The sequence below is a fragment of the Trachypithecus francoisi genome, unplaced genomic scaffold (assembly GCF_009764315.1).
Source record: "Trachypithecus francoisi isolate TF-2019V2 unplaced genomic scaffold, Tfra_2.0 Lachesis_group2, whole genome shotgun sequence".
Taxonomy (NCBI): domain Eukaryota; kingdom Metazoa; phylum Chordata; class Mammalia; order Primates; family Cercopithecidae; genus Trachypithecus; species Trachypithecus francoisi.
Window position 1 is genome coordinate 107,130,424 of NW_022681465.1, and position 22,889 is coordinate 107,153,312.

Sequence of the window (22,889 nt, forward strand, 5' to 3'; positions counted from 1 at the left end):
AGAAAGAAGAAGAAGAAAAAAACCAGAATGGACGAATGGGGTCATTTTGCCAATGCAGGAGTAATTCAATATTAAATAATCTGTTACTATGACAGGTCACTTATTCAGAATGTTTGTGAATCTCAGATAATTGAAATTAACCATGTTTTTGGAGTTTAGGTAATTCCAGAAGAGCAAAATGGGAACTTGAGCTCGTTCCAATTATCTTGTTTAGCCTTTCGGTGTGGACTAAGGAAGGAATGGGATTTATAATATACATTCAAACAATTACACTTCTCTGCTTTAAACCAGTGTTACCCACCAAAATGTGAACTGTTATGATCCATCACAACATGTGTTTTACTGATTGGACTGCCATGAAATCCCAGAGACCCGCGATGAGGGTCCACTTCCCCTACTTGCTGTTGTGCTGTTGGGACACTTTTGTGAGCAACTGTTGGTGACATCAGAGAATTTTGCCCATCTCAGAATTGTCACACTGTGACAAATCCCATGGGGTAGCATTTTCTAAACAGATAATTAATTTAAAATTTTTTATTTTGGTTATTTACATTTTTATCATTTAATGTGTGGACACATACACAATACTCTCTTTGCCTGGAAAATTGGAAAAAGTACAAAATCTCATGCCTTCCGCGAGGCCTATTGAATCCTAACCTGCATTCTGACAAGATCCTCAGATGATTTTATATTCACATTTACGTTTGAGAGGCACTGTTAAGATCACTTCCATTTCAAAACTCCAGATGATAATTCATCTTCCCATATAATTCTTTATCACCATAAGAGCTTAAGGGAGAAAAACTCATGTGCTCATTTCAATAGTTACTGCAAAAGCATTTGATAAAATTCTAGACCCATTCCTGTGTCTTTAAATGATTGCGTTGAAGTTTAAAGTTTTGCTGAGGCGGTTGGCATCTTTATAATAATAAACTTTACCGTTCAGACATTAATCTTTTTCCATTTATTAATCTGTTCCAAAGTATACCATTATAATTTTATTCCTGTATATTTTTGAGTTTACTCCTACCCCATGTATCTTTTTCTGCTATTGTGAATAACATCTTTATTCTATTATGTTGTTTATTCTTGACATGTAGAAAAGTTATCAATTTTATATTCATTTTATTACTAGTCAGCAGGATGAACTCTTAGTTCTAATACATTTTTAGTTGATCCTCTTGAGTCATAACTGCTGTTGACACTTCTGATTTTTTTAAATCTTGAATTTTGTCAAGGAATAGATTCATATAACCTTAATAATATAGAAAACTATAAACTTTAAGGACTTAAAAATTATTTGGGCTTGCCTTCCGCTTCTGGGGAAATGGAACACATGTTCTTTTCCCTATTCTTCCATAAATACAACTAAAAGCCCCCAATGTTATATATAAACAAACATAACACTCTTAAAAGTGAAGAGAAAAAAGTCAGACTAACTAGTGAACCTTGGGACCCAAGGAATGACATAGTGGTGAGTTCTTTTAGTTTTCTTTTTGTTTATATTTTTCTGACCTGTAGCTGAAGAGGCTGGCAACCCAGAAATACCAGTGGGTACAGGCTCTGATGTGGTTTGGCTCCGTGTCCCCACCCGAATCTCATTTTGAATTGAACATCCATAATTCCCGCATGTTGTGGGAGGGACCCAGTGGAAGGTAATTTGAATCATGGGGACGGTTTCCTCCATACTGTTCTTGTGGTAGTGAATAAGTCTCATGAGACCTGATGGTTTTATAAGGGATTTCCACTTTTGCTTCTTTCTCATTCTCTCTTGCTGCCACCATGTAAAAAGTGCCTTTTACCTTCCGCCATGGTTGTGAGGCCTCCCCAACCATGTGGAACTGTGAGTCCATTAAACCTGTTTTTCTTCCCAGTCTCAGGTGTGTCTGTATCAGCAGCATGAAAACAGACTAATACAGGCTCCAATGAAAGCCTGTTCTCTATAGCCAAAGGACCAAGAAAGAAACAGTCTAGCAAGACAAAAATAATTTCAGACAGTAACTACTCTACTCTAGCCAAACACCACACACGTGCGCGCAGAAAAAAAAAAAAAAACTGTAATGCCTCCACCTAGGGCAGCAAAGCCTGAATGGGGAGCCTGGGCTTCCACCCTCCTGGACTGGAACAAGGCACCCAGACTTGTAGAATCTGTATCTCGTGCCCACTGAGCAGTAATGTGGCAGCCCTCCCTCTCCCTGCTAGAGTGGTGTGAGAGGAGCCATGGCAGAGAGGCAGGACCTTCACACCATCCAGTTGTAATAAGGTCTTTTCCCTCAGTTGGTCAATGGAGACCACATGGGGAGTAATAAGAAGGCACTTCTACTCTCCCAGCCAGAGTGATATCAAGACAGGTACAGTAGGTAGCTGGACCCCCTCCCAGCAATAACGAGGAGGCCTTCCCCACCTTGGTGTTAAGGTTCCTTGGGTCCCAAGGTTCACTAGCCTCCTTTTTTCCTTTTCATCTTTAAGAGGGTTATATTAGTTTATATAGACAGAAACCAAATGGAGAACCTAGCCTTCTCCTCCCACCTCCTAGTAATGAGGCAGTGCCCCCACCTTTTCCTTGCCAAAACAATGTCAGGAAAAGCCACCTAAAACAGTAGGATTAAATAAGATCCAGGACCCCATACTACCCACATTGTCTAAGGTTCATCACTTGACTATTTGGATATTACAATCACAACAATCACTTATGTCAAGAACCAATAAAATCACAACTTAAGTTTAAAATAACAATTCCTAGGTGCCCACACAGAAATGACAGATGTTAGAATTATCTGACAAGGATTTTTAAAGCAGCTATCATAAAAATGTTACAATAAGCAATTGGCAATTACTAACACTTGAAGCAAAAGAAAGAACATCTCAGGAAAAAAAACTAAAGCCTCAGCAAATAATTAAAAAGTTTATAAACCACACAGTAACTTTTAGAACTAAAAAATACAGTAACAGACGTGGAAACCAGATGAATAGTCTTTGCAGCAGAATGGAAGGACAGAGGAATGAATCAGTGAACTAGAGACTATAACAATAAAATTCCCAGATCTGAACAACAGAGAAAAAGCAGACTGAAAAAAATAAAGAACAGAGCCTCAAGGATCAATGGGATTATAACAGAAGATTTGACATTTGTGTCATCAGATTCCCAGAGGAGAGGAGAAAGAGGCAGTACTGACAAAGTACTTGAAATAAAAGTGGAAATGTTCCAAAAACACAGATTCAAGAAGCTGAGGAAACCTCAAACAGGGTAAAGTGAAAGAAATTCACATAAAGACATATCACAGCCAAACTTCTAAAAACAAAAGACAAAGAAAATATTTTGAAAACCAGTGAGATAGAAACAACTTACCTATAAGAGGGAGACAGTTCTAATGATAGAGGATTTTTCATAACTTAAGGAGGCCAGAAGGAAGTAAAACATTTTTCAGGGGAAGCAAAGGCTGAATGAGGAGTCTAAACTTCCACCCTCCTGTAACAAGGCACTCAGACATTTGTAGAGTCTGGAGAGAAAATAACTGTCAACATAGAATTTTATATCCAGCAAAAATATCCTTTAGGAATGAAAGAGAAACTAAGAGCACTTGTTACCAGCAAACCTTCCCTTAAAGAATGACTACAGATAGCTCTCTAAACAAAAAGGAAATGACGAAAGAAGAAATTTCAGAACATCAGAAAGGAAGAAAGGATAGCTAGAAGAATAAAAATATGAATAAATACATTTTTCTACTCTTGAGTTTTTAAAATTGACAGTTGAAGTGCTGATGTGGTTCTGAATGTATGCAGGGTTCATTCCCCGTGGCTTCTCTCAAGGGCTGGTATTCAGTGTCTGTGGCTTTTCCAGGCACAGGGTACAAGCTGTCAATGGATCTACCATTCTGGGGTCTGGAGGACAGTGGCTGTCTGCTCACAGCTCCACTAGGCAATGTCCTAGTGGGAACTCTGTAGGAGCTCCACCCCACATTTCTTCTCCACACTGCCCTGCAGAGATTCTTCATGACGGTTTTGCTCCTGCAGCAGGCTTCTGCCTGGAATCCCAGGCTTTTCCGAACATTCTTTGAAATCTAGGCAGAGGCTCCCAAGCCTCGACTCTTGCATTCTGTGCACCCACAGGCTTAACATGACATGGAAGCCACTAAGGCTTACAGCTTGCACCCTCTGAAGCAGCAGCCTGAGCTGTACTTGAGCCCCTTTTAGCCATGGCTAGATCTGGAGCGGCTGGGATGCAGGGATTAGTGTCCCAAGGCTGTGCAGGCAGCAAGGCCCACGAAACTGTTCTGCCCTCCTAGGCTTCCCAGCCTGTGATGGCAGGGGCTGCTGTGAAGATCTCTAAAACATTGTGGATTTCGATTAGACATGAGATTTGGGTGGGGACGCAAATCCAAACCGTATCAAGGCATGAGCCACCATGCCCAGTTCACATCTTAATGTAAGTTTGTATTTGTATTTGTGTGTATAATGATGGGGTATGTGTGTTTACACGTGCATATTTCATAGGATACATAATAAAATGTTAAATAGTAGTTCCCTTTATAAAGTAGCCAGATGGAAGTAGAGATAGGTACACAGATACGTATACCCTTTCTCTTTGTTCACTGTGTATTTTAATAGATCTTCTAGGTATTGAGGTGCAGATTGTTTGCATAGAAATAGCTATAATTATTCTGTGGATTTTTTGTTAACATGTGGTATCATAATATGTGTGGTAAGCTAAAATTTCCTTTTCGTATTATCTATATATCTTGGAGGTCTTCCTATTCTCCAAGATACAGAGCCTTGCCATAGTCAGTATATATGACTTTACTCTTTTTTTATACATATACTTTAAGTTCTAGGGTACATGTGTACAACATGCAGGATTGTTACATATGTATACATGTGCCATATTGGTGTGCTGCACCCATTAACTCATCATTTACGTTAGGTATTTCTCCTAATGCTATCCCTCCCCCTCCCCCAACCTTACTTTACTCTTAACGGATGTGTAGCATCCCTCAGTGGGACTGCAATTGCAGTGTCTCTAGCTGTTCCCCCTATTTGTGACCATTTTACTGGATGCACATTTTTGGTATTACAAACAATGCTGTGACAAAAATACTTATATATGGGGTTTTTCTACCCAGGTGCTTTTATTTTCCTGGGCTAGATATATTGAAAACTAGAAATATTAGATGAAAGGCTAAATAATTTTAAATTTGATACTGCTAAATTCCCTCCCCAAAACTATACCCTTTTGTAGTTTCCTCGAGCTCACACTTCACCATCTATGCTTTCTTTGTCCACCAACTGACAAATGGATAAGGCAATAATTTTCCCAAAACTACCCTGACTGCCTCAAGCTTAAAGCCATATCAAAGATGTTTTGACATTTTTGTAGAAATTTGTTCTGCCTTTTCCTCTTTCAGTTCAGTTCTAGTTACTTTCTGTTTTCTAGGAACCCTCATAATTTTTATCTCTATGCCTTCTTATTTTCTAGCACTATTATGGATTGCTTTAAAAGTATGTTTGGGCCAGGTATGACTAACACCTGTAATCCCAACACTTTGGGAGGCCAAGGTGGGCAGATTGCTTGAGTCCAGGAATTCAAGAACAGCCTGGGCAACATAATGAAAATAGAAAAATTAGCTGGGCGTGGTGGTGTATATCTGTGGTCCCAGCTACTCAGGAGTCTTAAGGCAGGAGGATCAGTTGAGCCCAGGAGGTGGAGGCTGCAGTTAGCCATGATTGAGCCACTGCACTGTAGCCTGGGTGACAAAAAGAGACCCTGTCTCAAAAAATAATAATAAAAGTATATTTGTATGATGTTACCATTGGGGGAAGCTGTGTAAAGGGGTACATGGAACTCATTGAATAATTTTTGATCCTTCTTGTGAGTTGGTGATTCTTTCGAAATTAAAAGGTTTTTTTTTTTTTAAGCATATTTGTGCCTTCTAGGGATTTGGACCAAGGGGAAGTCTGGAGCAAGTGCCCAGTTCATCATTTTGATTCCATCCTGACTATATTGTTTTGACTCATTACAAAAATATTATTGTTGAAATAACAAAATTTCATGTACCCTTTTAAAAAAGAATGAGGCAAATATATACAGACATGGAAGGATGTTTATACAAATAATTTGATTTTTTATATTTGCCCTTTTTAACAAGGAACTTTTACTTCCTTTCTAATTTGAAAAACAGTATCAGAATTGGGGTGAGTTACAAAGATGTTTCAATAAAAAGATGCTCATAAATGAATTGGAATAAACTGATAACAGTTATGAATTTAATTCTTCTAAAGATACTAGTTTGTGTCCGGTTTTTGTGTTTCCTGTAAAACTTCTTCTTAATGGTGATAATCAGGTAAAGCTGTGTTGATGAAGCATTGTTGAACCTTATGTGGGAGTATCTGAAATGATGGTCAGTTGCAGCACCAGTGTTTTCAGGGATCCAAGGGATTCAGGGCCACAAGTTGGTAGAGCATCCTCCTTTCCAGTCAGGACCACAGTGGGCCACTGGTTGTGGTAAAGATACTTAATATTAGGCATTATTTTCAAGCATTTTTTGTTGTTATCAAATACCAGTAGCACCTACTTAATACTGTTTATGGGTTTTGGAGAAATTCCATTTTATTGTTCCTTCTTGTCACCCAGGGCCTTGGTAAAGTTAAGCTTTCCAGCAGGAACTGTGCTTCTCCATGTAATTTATGACCCCTGCTCTGCTGTCCTAAGCTTAGAACAAGTCTCAGCTGTGAGCTGTTGTTCTGTGCCGTGGTTAACTGGCTACCCCCAGAGAGGGTGTCCAGATGAGATTTGAAGGGAGGGTCCCTGACAGTGCCCCAGCTCCATGCGACCTGAGATGTGCTCTGCTCTTGCACTTCCTATATAAACTGGGAAACTTGCTGGTAAATAATTCTATAACCCACTCTTTTCCTTAGGCTTTTTGGAAAGGATGTAAACAACGGAAGGAGTATATGCACAGGCGGCAAACGTTCATTGATAATACTGATTCTATTGTGAAGGTAAATACCCTTTCCTACCATACCAAGTGCTTGGCTTAAATGTTTCCCCTCATTTCATGTTTAATCTGAAAGACAGCTACAGAAAGGGAGGGTATGTGTGAGCCTTGAAGTCAGAAGGCAGTACTGGATTTGAATCCCAGCTCCGCTGCTCATTTACCTAATCATTTTTCAAGCAGGTTAGTTAAACTACTATAAAACCTCAAGTCCTTTATGAGTGGTTATGAGAATCACAAGTGAAAGTGTTCTGTAACTAATAAATGCTCTTTGTCCAGAAAGTTCAAATTGATTATTTAAACTCTAGGTAGAACCCAGCTTTATTTCATGTTTCTCTTTCCACATTTGCTTAAGCATATTTAGAATGCTCAGATGTAACAGAACAAAACCAATGATTAGAGGAAGTTGAGCTAATTTAAGGCCTATATTTGGGAGTTGAATTAGTCAACCCAGCCTTTCACTCAGGTGAATAGTTCTGGGTGAGAAAGAAAGGGTACTGTGGTGTCCTTTCTCATGGATCTGAAAGCCAGAGGACTGGACAAAAATCAACTTGGAAATCTACAACTTGGAGATCTACAAGTCTCCAGCTTGGAAATCCAGATGAGAGTGGAAGCAATGGAGCTGGAAAGTAGAATCAGATTAGTTTAAAGATCTTTTAGGCCAGGCTTAGTGGCTCACACCTGTAATCCCAGCACTTTGGGAGGCCGAGGTGGGAGGATCGCTTGAGCCCAGGAGTTCAAGACCAGCCTGGGTAACATGGGGGAACTCATCTGTATTTTTAAAAATAATAATAAATAAAAACAAATTTTAAAAAAGTTTTAAACTGTGAAGGCAGAGAATAACGTGACCCAGATCCATTGTGCAGTAGCTCCTTGATGAAATAGCATCCTATGGAACATATGCCTGTTCTCTCAAAAACTATTGGTCCCTCATGAGACCTCTTCAGTGTTTTCCCGTAAAAGCTTAAAGGATATTGAATGCATTTAAAGGGATGATAGAAGAAACCCTAGACTTAGTTTACTTGATTTCCTGACTCATTGCAACTCTCAGCAAAACGCCTCACCCTTCTGGCTTTTATTTACTGAGATTAAGGTAAAATAGTACAAAGTTAAATTATTCTCCCCACCTCTCTCTTATTAAGGCGGTGAAATTAAGAGTAACAGGTAAAGTGTTTTGAACCCCTTAAGAAACATCTGTGAAAGATTGATTATTTAGTGGGCTGCTTTTTTTCCTTATCAAGTATCATTGTTTTTAGAAAAACTACACAAAACCGTATTACAGGTTGTTTGGTGATTACTTTGACTTTTCTCTTTATTTTTTGTTGTTCTTTTCTATTTTTTTAAACCTTTTAGATTCAGTCCTGGTTCCGAATGGCAACTGCAAGAAAGAGCTATCTTTCAAGACTACAGTATTTCAGAGATCATGTAAGAAAAATGCCTGTGGGATTTTATCCAGGTTGATAATGAACTAAATTAATGCTTTATTGAATGTTAGCATTGAATGATTTTTGTTGAATGGTGGACAAGAACACTTAGGGAAGAATGGATCTTAGAACTTCATATGATAATATTTGGAGGCTTACTGTTTTCATTCAGAAATCATGTTGAGAGTTAGACTTCGCCAGTCAGGACTCAATAGAAAATGGGTGAGGGGAAAACTGTAGGCTAGTAACACCAAAGAGAGAAGACTCTAGAGAAATATTTTCCAGCATTGCATATGTAGTTTTTTCAACTGCTAACTGCTTACTTTAAATAGAAGCCGCTGGGAGGGATTTTTTCCTGAATCTTTAGAGAAGAGATATGGGAACATAGATTGGATCATCTAAGTTCTGTGCTAAAATTATTTTCCCCTTTTAGATCTCTTTGTCTAAGCAGTTCCCCTACAGTCTTGTTTGTACTTTTAGTTAACTTATCTGACCTCTTCTTCAAAGAAAATGGAAAAATAAACGTTGAATACATCACATTGAAATACTGTCAGTTCTAAGTAGTGTCAGTTCTTAAATACTAACGGTTCTTAAATGTTCTAAATTCAAAAATAATGGAGTAGGTGGGACACTGGGAGATCAAGACCCGTCTCAATCTTTTGCAGAATAATGAAATTGTGAAAATACAGTCACTGCTGAGAGCGAACAAAGCTAGAGATGACTACAAAACACTGGGTAAGTGAGAGCTTTCTGAAACAAAGCAAGGATTTTTTATAAACCAGGCAAGGACATATTGGTCCATATTGGTCACTTCAGAGGTTGCTCTAAGAACAGAGGATACCCATTGTTTCCAGTAGATTTTGATCATCTCAGGCCCCAGGTTCTAAATCAGTACACAGAGGAACACTTGGTGACAGGAAATGGGCCTTCCTATTAAATGGAAAGGATCAGCCACATGGTATAATTTCTTCTTCAAAGAGAATGGAGTTGGCGTAAATGCTGAATTTTTTTTCAATCTAAGCTAGAGTCAAAAATCTAATGCAAAAGAGTTAGCCAGAAAATAACCTTACATTTACATTGTTTAATTTGTTAGACATAGTCTCATCTCCCAAAAATGACAACTGCAAACATCTTCCTGCAATTTCATGCTGAAATTTTCACAGAATAATTTTTAATTTTTGTTTGTTTGTTTTTGTTCTGAGACAGAGTCTCACACTGTCGCCCAGGCTGGAGTGCAGTGGCGCAATCTTGGCTCACTGCAACCTCTACCTCCCCAGTTCAAGCGATTCTCCTGCCTCAGCCTCCTGAGTAGCTGGGATTACAGGCACAAGCCACCACACCCAGCTAATATTTTGTATTTTTAGTAGAGACGGGGTTTCACCATGTGTGTCAGGCTGGTCTTCAACCCCTGACCTCATGATTCACCTATCTCAGCCTCCCAAAGTGCTGGGATTACAGATTAAGGTTTTTAATAAAAATGTGTAGAAAGTTTGAAAATAGCAAAATAAAATTCACCAAAAAATAACAATCACATTTTGTGCTATCTCCTTACAGTCCCAACTTTGCCTATGTTTGTTATTTTGTTTTTTTACATCATAAGTTCATTCTTCATATATTCAGTTTTTCCATTCTAATTATCACAGGAACATGCACAGTCAAGGAAAGCTTGCTGATAAATTTATTAGTACTTACAGTGCCTAGTAAGTTTAGCCAGCACCTTTTATTATCTAAAGTTTGTCTGAATTAAGGGATAAAGTATATGGCTGAAGAAAGATCTTCCCTGGTACTTGTTAAGGAAAATATAGGGACGCTTGAAGTCCTCACTCTGCCTCCAGCCTGCAGAATCTACTGAATAATGTCTCATTCCACTAGATTCCAGCTCACCTCTCAGCTAGTAGATGTGTTGTTGTTGTTTTGAATTTTTTTTAAAGAAGGCTAAAGAGGATTTTTCTTTTTCTGAGCCCTGGCACTAAAATATGTTTGCTATTGCTTTTATATATGAAAGATGAGTTCAAAGTAAATCTTCCAAATGAACACAGGCTAATTTTCATTTCGTTCAAGGTGACATGTTTTTTTTTTAAGCAATTACAGTGATGTTTTTTATTTGTTTACTTTTTTATTACAAACACAAATTCCAATTTTAAAATCTAGGCAACTTTATATTGGGACATAAAAGGTAAATCGAGAAACCATCTCGGTGAGTGAGTTAGATCTAAGCTTCTCTGGGCTTCAGCAAATTGGGTGCTTTTATGGTAACCAAAAAAATTTATGGTAACCAAAACTTTTCTAAGTTTGTTATCATCTGTTCTCACCCTTTTTCTCTGGAATGTCACTGAATGCATTCCAGCTTGAAAGTTGCTGGAACTAAGATGTGGTCACTTGTAGGTGCAGACTATAAAGGGGTCTGATTTCCTGAAATGAAAATACCCGTACCACAAAGTCATTCTCAGATGAAGATGGCAAAAAGCCTAGTATTGATAGAGGAAATAATAAATTCAGGCCATAACAATTAGTAAAGCTAAAATTTAGTCGTTTTCCGATGGGACTGTTAGTACATATGAAGAGATATAACCCTTAGCGGGAGGGAGAAGCAGCCATCAACTCTGGCCACGGTGGGAGGGCTCATGTTCCCCCAACTTGGCTGCATGGATGAGCTGTGGTGCATTGCTAAGGCCTTCCCTGAAGTGGTCATGTCAGTGGCAGCATCTTTGCTAGAAATGGAAGGAAAATAAATTGATGTGCTTCAGTGGTCAGGAAATAAAGGGTCCGGTGATCCAAGGAAAATTCTCCAATAAAGGCCATCAGCAGTGGTAAAATAACATACCTGACTATAGATTTGGTTTTCCATGCTGGGTTTATGCAGTTGTTTGTGGTGCTGGTTTTCTTACTCCTTTAGTGTCAAAACACCACAGAACTAAGGTGGAAGTCAAAGGAAGACTGTCAAGGGCCTAGGTGTAAAGGAGGGCAGCTATTGAGATGGCCATGACTGGACTAGCTCTTGCAAGTCATCTCTCTAGTATTGGGTCTAATCATTCGTCTTCAATGGACGAGATGATTTATTCTTACAGTTTACCCAGCTGTTATCTCCCTAAGCATGTTAAAATATTTTCCAAGAGTCAGAGTGCCAGGAAATCAAAGCCTAAAGTTCCAGGTACTAAGGGAAAAACCCTTTTAGAGTTTATGTGACAATGTCCCTCTCAATAACAAGGGCTGACCTATAGATTCTGAGCACCCTCCCTTGGCTGGTGCTCAAAGAACAAAGGCCAAGTTTCAATTTCTAAAATCTTTTTATTTCAGCTGAGTAGAACATTCATTTCACTTATCGTTCTGTTGGTTCCTGTTTGGCTTTTACAGTCCTCCCTTCCTGGCCCTTTTCTAATTCAGCTTTCGCCTACTTCCGGCTCCTTCCCAAAGATCCTTTGGGTTGGGAGAAACCACTTTCTGCTTCCTGCAGCAAGAATGTAAGTCACTTATCTAGCTCAAGCACAAGGTCTCAGGGTCGAGGTAACTTATATTAACTTTCTTTCCCAGGTTCCTGAGGAAGGAGGCACAGATAGTACTATCTTCTTAGTGCATGAGTCCAGGGAACAGTGTGAGAGAGAGCTGATAAAAGGGAGAAAAGGGGAGTTGATAACTAGAAAAGAGTGGGGCCAGATATCTGTTTTGTTCATTTATTTATTGATCAGTTTCCTTGTCCAGATTTTAAATTGTGTGGGGGTGGGTAGAATGATTCTCACCCTAGACCAAGTACTTTCATTGGTATATTTTTCTGGTACTTGTTTAAGACCTTGTTTCTTTCCTGTTGATAATCATTCCAAGCTTTCCTAATTAAAGTATACCTGTTCCTGTCACTGCAGTTGGCTCTGAAAACCCACCATTAACAGTAATTCGCAAATTTGTATACCTGTTGGACCAAAGTGATTTGGATTTCCAGGAGGAACTAGAGGTTGCACGATTAAGGGAAGAAGTAGTGACCAAGATCAGGGCCAATCAACAGCTGGAAAAAGACCTGAACCTGATGGACATCAAGATTGGACTCCTGGTGAAGAACAGGATCACACTAGAGGTCAGTGGGGTTTTTGGGACTGTCAGCTCCCAGAAGAGGGAAGATGCCTACATACAGTCAAGAGTCACTTAATGACAGGGATACGTTCTCAGAAATGTAGCATTAGGTGATTTCATCCTGATGCAAACATCATAGAACACTTACGTAAACACAGATTATGGTAGAGTCTACTACACACCTAGGCTATATGGTAGAGCCTACTGCTCCTGGGCTACACACCTGTACAGCTTGTGACTGTACTAATACTACAGGCAATTGTAACACAAAGGTAAGTATTTGTGTGTCTAAACATAGCTCAACATAGAAAAAATACAGTGAAAATATTATACTATAATCTTATAGAACTAATGTCTTATATGAGGTCTACTGTTGACTGAAACATGTTGTTTGTGATTATATATGTGCATGATACTTTGGTCTAGCTAAGTTCATTTGGAATCTACGATAAGTTTTTATCGTTTCTATTATAAATTAGTGGTTCTCCAGTCTGTAAAATTTTATGCCTCCCCATTTATAACATTTTGTAAGGCTTCCTTATTCTGAAATGAAATCTATGTGATAAAATGTACTGATATATATACCTTCAGAATAAGACTAGGGCCTTTATATGAATACAAAAGAGGAAATTAAAGAGTAATTGTTAATAAAAGCACACATTTTATTGAGAAAATGTATATGCCTGATGACATTGGAAGACATGATACAGTTACCAGGGGTGTGGACCTCTTCACAGAACAGCTACCGATTGTGAGGGCTTCAGTGGCAACTGACGTGAAGAAGTGGTAGAGCTGGCAGGACCTCATTTTCCCAAATGGAGAACAACTATTTGTAAAGTTCAGCATTAGCCAAGTGTAGTCTCCACCCAGTTTACACAGCAGTTGCAATTCTAGAAAATCCTAATTTTGTGTGGAGAAAATATATTACACATCTACGTAAAACAATTAGATTCTAGGCTTAGATAATTACAAACAGAATCTTGACCTACATAAATGACCAGTAAGACATTCAAAAGTTCTGTCATGGAAGGTGTAGGGCAATTATTTACACAGGACCATCCCACAAATCGCCAGATCACAGAGCACCTCTCATCCCCAATCCCTGCTCTCTATAAAGCAGGAGTGCCCTTCAATTGTTAAGATATTAAAAAACATCCCCACGTATTTCCAAAATACGTACAGAGTCACACTGCCCCCATTGATAACTTCTAAATAAATCACGGTGTGACTTCACATCTGTGTGAAACCTGCCAATATCAGGGCTCAAAAAAAAGTGTAAAAAGCGTCATTTTTATCCAAGAACAGATGCCTAGGATAAGACCTCTCTCCCCGTCCCTGTTCCCTTCCTATGTGCCACATCAGTTTTCAGAAAACTGATAGGTCAAAGAGGGAAACTGACCTTCTGGAAACTCTGAGAAGGCTACAGTGGCTCATAGGTGGAGCTCCAGTGGCGAGCAACCAAGCAAGTGTTCTGGAGAGCTGGGAGATGAGCAGCCACAGGAGGCTGCCAGTTACGTGGGCATGTGAATGCCCCAGGCTGGTCCTCCAGACCTCATAAAGACACCAGGGCAATTGTGGAGGAGAAAATAAGAAAAACATCATTTTATAAACACAAGTGATTGTCTCTTCTTAATATTCAGGAATAAAACTACTTTTATTATTTTATCCAGAAAAATAGTACTTTTTAAAAAATAATGTATTTGTATTGTTTGACATACATGAGAACTTTTAAAGTGTAATATATTCCAGAAGGTTTTTTAGAGAATGCTTTTTATAGCCTTAAACTGCTGTTTCACCCTATCGCCATAAAATCATAAACAGGAAATGTCTTGCCTTTTAAAATAAAGGCTTAGTTGCAAATCAGTACATAGTTTAAATAATATGTATCTTTTGGAAACGCAATCATGGCAAGTTATCAGATTTTCATGAATGCTTGAGTTTTGTGGGGGGTTTTTTAAAGCCACTTATCACTAATAGATAACATTGTGAAGTTTTTCAACATATTTGCAAACACCAAATATGTATCCAACATTTTTTAGTGATTAAACTAATGATTATTAAATATGCAGCTGTTAGCCTTATCATTGACAGAACGTTTGTAGTGATAAAGAACAGAGCAGTTGAAGCTTTATTTATAGTAGTGAAAAAGTGGAAAACGACCTGAAGGCCAAAACAATAGAGGATGATATAATTAGTTTAATGTAGATGTTGTATAACCACTAAAAATAATGGTTTTGATACTTTTAAAGCAGGAGGAAAGGTTTGCGATTTAGTAGAGGAGAAAATAGTGCCTAAGGTAGTATGATTTCTTATATTATCAAAAAATAATAATAAGCCAGACGGAGAAAGAAGTTAAGTGATTTTTCTTTGTGTGATAGTTAAGTTTATCTCCTCCCCCTCCTCCCCACACCTTTTTATTTTTAACAATGAGTGTGTGTTTAGTGAGGAAAGAGAGATTGTAAAGGGAAATGGCTTTGTTCTTACAGAACAGTGCTAACTCTTGCTAGTAACCTTAACATTTTTTATAGTTCTTTTAAAAATCAGCATTCCTCCTAAAAACCTCAAAATCTGTAGGTTAGTGAAGTGACTAATATTGATTTTAGGCAAAAAGAATAGTTTGGAGAAAGAAGACAAAGCAACTGAAATAGAGGTTTCCTGGAGGCACAGGAGCCAAAAAAAAAAAAAAAAAAAAAAAAGCTATAGGTCAACCTAGCTGGAAGGAAAGCCTAAATTAAGAGACTAAAGCTAATCTAAAACTAGCACTAAAATTCCCATTCATAAGTGTGATGTATCATCTAGGAGCCCAGATTTGCAGGCCAGTACTACCTGAAACTCAGGATTGAGATTTGTAACTATTAATGCTTAATTATACTACTTCACTGCTTATATTAACATGTGACCTTGAGCATGTTTCTTAACCTCTCTGTGAGTGTGTTTTCTTCCTTGGAAAATGTACTAGGTGATTGACATATATTTTTAATCTTCACAGCAACTCAGTAAAATTGCTGTTATTGTAGTCACTCTATAGATGAGGAAACTGAAGCTTAGGTTAACCTGTGCAAGTTTACCAAGCTAATTATATTCTGCAGATATCCATATCTTTACGACGCCCAAGCCCAAGCCCTTCATACTAGCCCACACTTTCTACAAAAATGTTTATATCATAGCGTACTACCGGCCTGCAGATATCCCCTTATCAGGAAAAGGGGAAAGGTGGTGGGAAAAGGGCAGTATTGAGATGTGGGACTATCATAAACAAGCCAAATACAGTTCCTCTTTCAAACCACGGTATTCCTCCAGTGTTCGATATTGATTAAGAATCAGGAAAAGTGAGTTGTGATGAATAAAAAGTAACCGCTCTGTTTGTTATCCTTGTCTAGGTTGGCTCTTGTGTCCATTTTCAAGCTTCCCAAAGCAAACCTCCATTCACCCAAGCACATTCATGAGCAAGTCCGAACCTCACAGGGAGAAGGCAGAGGGGCTATCCTGGTTGCTGTACCCGGCTCTGCCCTTGGAGCTCCAGCAGACAGGCGCTGTTCCATCGGCACAGCCACCGGCCTGCCCTCTCTTCCCCTTTCTGGGTTCAGCATTGCCTCCGCTGCTTCCCTCCCTCCATTCCTCTCCCTGTCCTGCCTTCACCAACTCTCTCTGTTTTTAATGCAGAGGAGTTTAGATCTGCCCCAGATCTTGCTCACCACCCCTATCCTCTCTTCTGTATATGGCAAAAACCATTAACCAGAAGATGAAGTCTGCAACAAAACAAAAAGCCCCTAGTTTCTAGAGTGACCTCCACTGAAAACACTTGGGAGGGAAAAGGGGGGGATTCTAGGTAACAAGACTTGTTTTCCTGCCATATATTTAAAATCAAGGTAATAGATTTATTCTGTGTATTTGAGGGAGTTGAATGATTTAACATCGCCAGCTATCTGAAGAGGAAAAATGTGGATTAACTGGCACTATAAGCCACATTTACTCTAGTGATGTCTTAGGACTTCTTATAGATAAGGATTATCAGACAGCCACCTGCCTAGATTCCCCCTTGACCTCTATCTGGTGGTAACTACAGTTCCTTTCTTTGAACTGAATACACTTTATATATTGGTAAAACAAGGGGGAAATGTTGCTTTTTAAAAAATGTTATGGGAATGTAAATCAACTCCCCTCTCCCCTTTCCCTATAAAAGCAACTGGGGTGACAGAAGTAAGTGGGTAAGTCAAGGCTGCCTCTCTCTGAGCTGAGAATGAGAAAGAACAAAATCATGGACCTGGAAGGCAATGGATGTAGCCACATGGAACTGTCTTATTCGAGAGCTTCCTAGAGCTCTGGACCCCAGCTGCTCAATAGGCTGACCCCAGCCATGGGAGAATGGGGTGCCAGGAAGTAAACATATTTAGAGCTTACCCTTTAGGCAAGACCTGACGGTGGTTCTTATCCCCAGTGGCAATTGGAAATGAGGGCGGGCACATGTCGGCTGTGAAAATGACTAGGGGTCCCTGCTGGTATTTGGTGGGAAGGATCCAGGGTGACAGATGTCAGTAGTGCATGCAGAGCAAAACGCTGTTGTCCACACTGACCATAGTGCCCCTCTAAGGATACTGGCCCAGCATTCCTGATGTGCAAGTAGAGTCCTCATGTAGAGGTCCAGCTAAGAGCTCAGTCAAAAATCTGGAAGAAGTTTTAGGAAAAGCAACTTTCTTACCACTTACTCTGGGACAGTGAACTAATGCCAAGTGACAGGGGAGGTGTTCTAGAACAGCGACTTTCGAATATGAGTCATGTGCCATTAGGGTCATTAAATCATTTTAGTGTGTCACAATGAGTAATCTTCAAAAGTGGAATAGAATAAAAGCAAATAAAAAATATCAGCATGCACCATTAGTAAGAGAGAGGGTGTATGTGTGTTCACCAATAAAAGATGGAAAATGTATTTCTTACTGCGGGTCTCAGACTTCCAAGTAGCTAGTACCACAGGCATGAGCCACCACACCTGGCTTATTTTTAAAATTTGTTTGTGCAGATGGGGTCTTGCTCTGTTACCCAGGTTGATCTCAAACTCCTGGCCTGAAGCCATCCTCCCATCTTGGCCTTCCAAAGTGCTGGGATCACAGGCATGAGCCACCACACTTGGCCCACTTCCAACTTTTCTTCCAAAGCTTCCTGGCTTGTCTAAGGCTTCATAGAATTGAAGAAAGTTAGGGCCTTGCTTTGGATTAGGCTTTGGCTTAAAGGAATATTATGCTGGTTTAATCTTCTATCCATACCACTCAAACTTTCTCCATATCAGCAATAGGGCCATTTTGGTTTTTTTAATCTTTCATGTTTTCACTGAAGTAGCATTTTTTATTTCTTTCAAGAAATTTTTCTTTGCATTCACAACTTGGCTGTTTGGTGCAAGAGGCCTAGCTTTAGGCCTAGCCTATCTTTTGATATAATCTTTTGATATAACTTCTTCACTAAGCTTAATCATTTCTAGCTTTTCATTTAAAGTGAAAGATGTGTAAATTTCACTTGAACACTTCAAGGCCATCGTATGGTTATTAATTAACCTAATTTTAATATCGTCCTGTCTCAGGGAATAGGGCGCCCAAGGAGAGAAGAGAAAAAGGAAAGTTGGTGAAGCAGTCAGAACTGCTGCTTAAGTTATATGGGCATGGTTTGTGGTACCCTAAAACAATTACAATAGTAACATCAAAGATCCCTGATAGGCCGGGTGCTCACACCTGTAATCCCAGCACTTTGGAAGGCAGAGGCAGGTGGATCAAGAAGGCAGGAGATCGAGACCAGCCTGGTCAACATGGTGAAACCCCATCTCTACTAAAAATACAAAAATTAGCCAGGCGTGGTGGCAGGTGCCTGTAATCCCAGCTACTCGGGAGGCTGAGGCAGGAGAATCGCTTGAACCTGGCAGGCGGAGGTTGCAGTGTGCCGAGGTTGCACCACTGCACTCCAGTCTGGGTGACAGAGAGAGACTCCATTTCAAAAAAAAAAAGGATCACTGATAACAGCGCCCCATAACAGATAGTGTAATAATGAAAAAGTTCTATGTATTACAAGAATTATCAACATGTGACCCAGAGACACAAAGTAAGTACATGCTATTGGAAAAAATGGTGACAACAGGCATGTTCAATGCAGGGTTGCACAAATCTTCAATTTGCAAAAAAAAAAAAAATGCAATATCTGTGAAGCACAATAAAGCAATGCACAATACAATGAGGTATGCCTGTATTTCCAAATATGTGTGTTTCAATCCTGTATGTGAAGGGAGGAGGAAAAGAGTACAAGAATTAAAAAGCAGTAATCTCATCAAATTTTTTACAGGATGTAATTTCACACAGTAAAAAGCTGAATAAGAAAAAAGGAGGAGAAATGGAAATACTGAATAACACCGACAACCAAGGAATAAAAAGTTTGAGTAAGGAGAGGAGAAAAACACTAGAAACATATCAGCAACTGTTTTACCTTTTACAGGTGAGAGCAATTTATCTTTCACTCTGAGTTTGGGAGTACTACTATGTTACATGTCTGTGGCTTACAGGGAGTCTTTTATCATGCTTCAGCTATAATAGCATACCTGTTTTGAGCATCTACTAAGTACCAAGGCTATTGTTGGTGCTTTACATACATTCTCTCATTTAATTCTTACCATAACCCTGGGAGCCGCGAGAGAATGAGTACTATTGTTATTCCTGCATTACAGATGAGAAAACTGAGACACAGTCAGTAAATGATAAAGCAGGGGGTTTGAAATGCAGGCAGTTTGGCTTCAGAGCCCATGCTCTTCACAATATTATACTACGGTTACCTGCAGAAACAATATAAATCTGATAATAACAAAACAAAAACAGATACAGTCATCCATGAAAAAGTTAAAATAACTGTATGTGAAAAACAGATACTTACCAGAACCAGTCTCCCCTTCTGTGGGGGAAAGAGCCAGAGGGTTTGGGATTTCAAAACAGTATTTCTTTTTTCTTTTATTATTTTCATGGCGTTACTGTGATCTAAATGAATAGTAATTTTCCATTGCTTCCTGAGTGATGATGAGAACTAATAAGTTTGACTGGTTATGGTTGGACTTTGATGAATCACTTATTGTTTTGTTTGACCATTGATTCAGCCTGTCAGGCCTACTAGCACATACAACTAGTCACAAAGGAAACTGCGTGATAGCGGTAGAAATAAACAAGCATCCGCTTCAGCAGGAAAAGTTTCCCCAAAGAGGTGGATCCATAGTTCTCCCTTGGAAGAGTCAGATGTCTCTCAGAGTGGGGCCACTGTTGGAATTCCTTCAAAGCCTGGAGACACTTAGATCTTTCTTTGAGGATGTCACTGTCTGTAGATGTATAGAGAGCACATGACACAAACCATAAATAAGAGGTGTGGCGAATCTCATGGAGAAACACGATGTTAATTTTGGTAGGTTTGAAATTTCTCTACTTAGAATAAGAGATTGGAGAACATCTTCAAACATATGAACATCTTCACACAAGTGGCCACCACATGGCGGTACAGAAGGAAAAGGTTAACAGTACTTAGAATTGTCTGTGGAACCCACCGTTTCACGCCAGCAAACTTAGAAAGAAAGGGGGCTCCCTTTAAGCAGGAAAGGATGTTGGTCTGCCTAATTTAGTAGTCAGCTACCAGTTTGAAAGTTAATCTTAGGCACTTATCATTTTTTATATCCATGAAATTTCAAGCATATTGAAGATTCTGTAGAATTTAGTTTTCTCAATTTGACAGAATTTGTCATAAGTCAAAATCTAGTCATTGACCTAAGACTTGCATTGTTTATTATATAAATGGAGGCATTTGGGAAGAAGAAAAAGCAGAGGAGCATGTTTAGAATAATCCCACCAAACTTTATCCACAAACAATCCAAAATGTACAACCAAAGAGTGCATCCATTCAGTTGTATCAAGTGAAATCCCTGTTGAAATCATATATTTTTCTTCTCCTTCTCTTCTTTTGAGACATTAGCCCATTATCACTGAAGAAATTATAGAAAAGCAAATGGCCTGGATTCCTTCAGCCCGCAGGTTACACTTTAGCAAGACTTCTTTTTTTGTAGAGATAAGGTCTATCTCGCCCAGGCAGGAGTGCAGGGGAGCAACCACAGCTCTCTGCAGCCTTCATCTCCTGGGCTCAAGCAATCCTCCCACCTTGGCCTCCTGAGTAGCTGGGACTACAGACATATGCCACAATGGCTGGCTAATTTTTTCGTGTTTTTTGTAGAGACAGGGTTTCTCCATGTTGCCCAGGCTGATCTCAAACACCTGAGCTCAAGTGATCCACCCACCTCAGCCTCTTAAAGCACTAGGATTCCAGGCATGAGACACCACACCCGACGTAGCAAAAATTCTTAACCAAAGCCACAGGTCAGCTAGTATATAGTTTTTTGGGGGATTTGTCTCTTCAGTGTGAAACTAAATTTAAAAAATTTTAGGTAACCTTAGGAGGAATGGTGAGTAGGCATCTTTATTTAGTCCTAGAGTAAGTTTCCTTTCTCCTAATTCCTATATACTTCACATTGAAAAAGAGTCACTACAGAGCTGTCAAGAAAAAGTACTGAGCTGCTTATTTATAAAATTTCAACCAATCATTATGAACTTAAAAGTAAACCTAAGTGGTAAAGTAAACCAGAATTTGAGGTTTCTTAAAAGCTGCCCAAACTGCTTGAGTATATTAGATGAATCTTAGTTTTCAAGTATAGAAAAATTTTCTTCTCTTGTCAGAAAGAAGATGAAGATTAGGAGTATTAAATTTCTCTTCGAACATACTTTCCTCTGTAACCTGAATACTGTTGTTCTCTTTGAACTTCTACCTGGTAGGTGTAGCTGCTCGAGAAAAGCCACATCACCATGAAGGCTGGTTCTGTATCCAACGGGTCCACCCTCATCAGAACCCTCAGGGTTCCACGTCCATTTTAAGTTCTTTGTTATTTTTTGCTCATGGTCTTCTGGCACTTCCCTTATCAACTGTCCTGACCTTCACCCCTCTCTTCAACCTCCCTACCTCACTCCCCCTTCTCACTCTGTGTAGAACATTGTGGCCATTTTGCTGTTTCCACATTGTACATGTATTCTTTTCTTGTTCTTTCCAGTCTGACAAGATAGTATGCATTTCCTTCTACTCATCCATCAATCCTTCTAGGCCAGTCTATATAGCTGGGCCCTTAGTCCACTTTTTTTTTTTTTTTTTTTTTTTTTAAGATGCAGAGTTTGTGTTGTCTAGGCCGAAATACAGTGGTATGATCACGGCTCACTGCAGCCTTGAAATACTGGGCTCAAATGATCCTCCCAACCTCAGCCTCTTGAGTAGCAAGGACTACATGCATGCACCACCACGCCTGGCTAATTTATTTTTACTTTTTTCTAGAGACAGGGCCTGTCCATGTTGCCCAGGCTCGTCTCGAACTCCTGGGCTCAAGCTATCCTTCTGCCTCTGTCTCTCAAACCGCTGGAATTGTAGGTGCGAGCCACCATGCCCAAGCTTTGCCAGTGTCTTTGGACACCAGATTCTGTTGGCTACCCACCCTGTCTTCTGCGTCTCTACAATAAATATTAATATGTGGCTCAAAAAGGTCAACAGTGAAAAGTAGATATAATATGTTAAGTGTATCATATAGTGTGTATCATTTAAATCCTGTCATAATTTTCTACTATAGCTTCCTATAGTATGATATGAATAATATTAAGTAATTAATATTTGATATTAATATTTTTAAATATTAATATACGGTAGGAAGCTAAAGTAGAAAGTTATATAATATCAGTCTAAAGGAAACTATAGTAGAAAGTTATACTATATTACTAATAGCATAGAGATGAGTACCTGGCACATAAAAATTATTTTATATACTCATCTATATGCTTTTAGTGACATTAAGTCGTTGAAGACAGGGAATCAGATATTGCTTTGTGCTTTAATAATATATTAACTTATTGTTTTGTGGGATTTTTTTGTTTTCTTTTTCCTTCTTTCCTTCTAGACCAACCCTTTATACTTGGCTAAGCTGATTTTCCAGATGCCACAGAACAAGTCCACTAAATTTATGGATACTGTTATTTTCACACTATATAATTATGCCTCTAATCAGCGAGAAGAATATCTACTTCTCAAGCTTTTTAAAACTGCTCTGGAGGAAGAAATAAAGTATGTATACAAATATGTATGTAAAAATACCAATGAATAGATCCTTTTGTTAGTGGTGGCTGTCTTTGGTTTACTAAAATTATTTTTCAATTCATACAAGTTATTCCCACATATTAAAATATATCAAGTTTCTTGAGAATACTTCTATATCATTAGAGCTATATTCAAGTACTATTTTCTCCCACCAATGATACTTTCTGTAGTGTTAAATTAACTTTTGATTTTGTATGTCTATAACAACTGAAAATCAGTAGTATAT

At 38.9% G+C, this 22,889-nt stretch overlaps 1 protein-coding gene across 3 annotated transcripts in view; it reads left to right on the forward strand.

The window, feature by feature from the left end:
- IQGAP2 (IQ motif containing GTPase activating protein 2) overlaps positions 1-22,889 on the forward strand; it is a 315,690-nt gene that overhangs the window by 253,474 nt on the left and 39,327 nt on the right. For all 3 annotated transcript variants that reach the window (XM_033179907.1, XM_033179908.1, XM_033179909.1), the window contains 6 exons: positions 6,913-6,996; positions 8,343-8,414; positions 9,079-9,148; positions 12,271-12,479; positions 18,797-18,946; positions 22,467-22,630. In XM_033179907.1, coding sequence (XP_033035798.1) covers positions 6,913-6,996; positions 8,343-8,414; positions 9,079-9,148; positions 12,271-12,479; positions 18,797-18,946; positions 22,467-22,630 — 749 coding nt within the window. The remainder of the gene's footprint in view (positions 1-6,912; positions 6,997-8,342; positions 8,415-9,078; positions 9,149-12,270; positions 12,480-18,796; positions 18,947-22,466; positions 22,631-22,889) is intronic.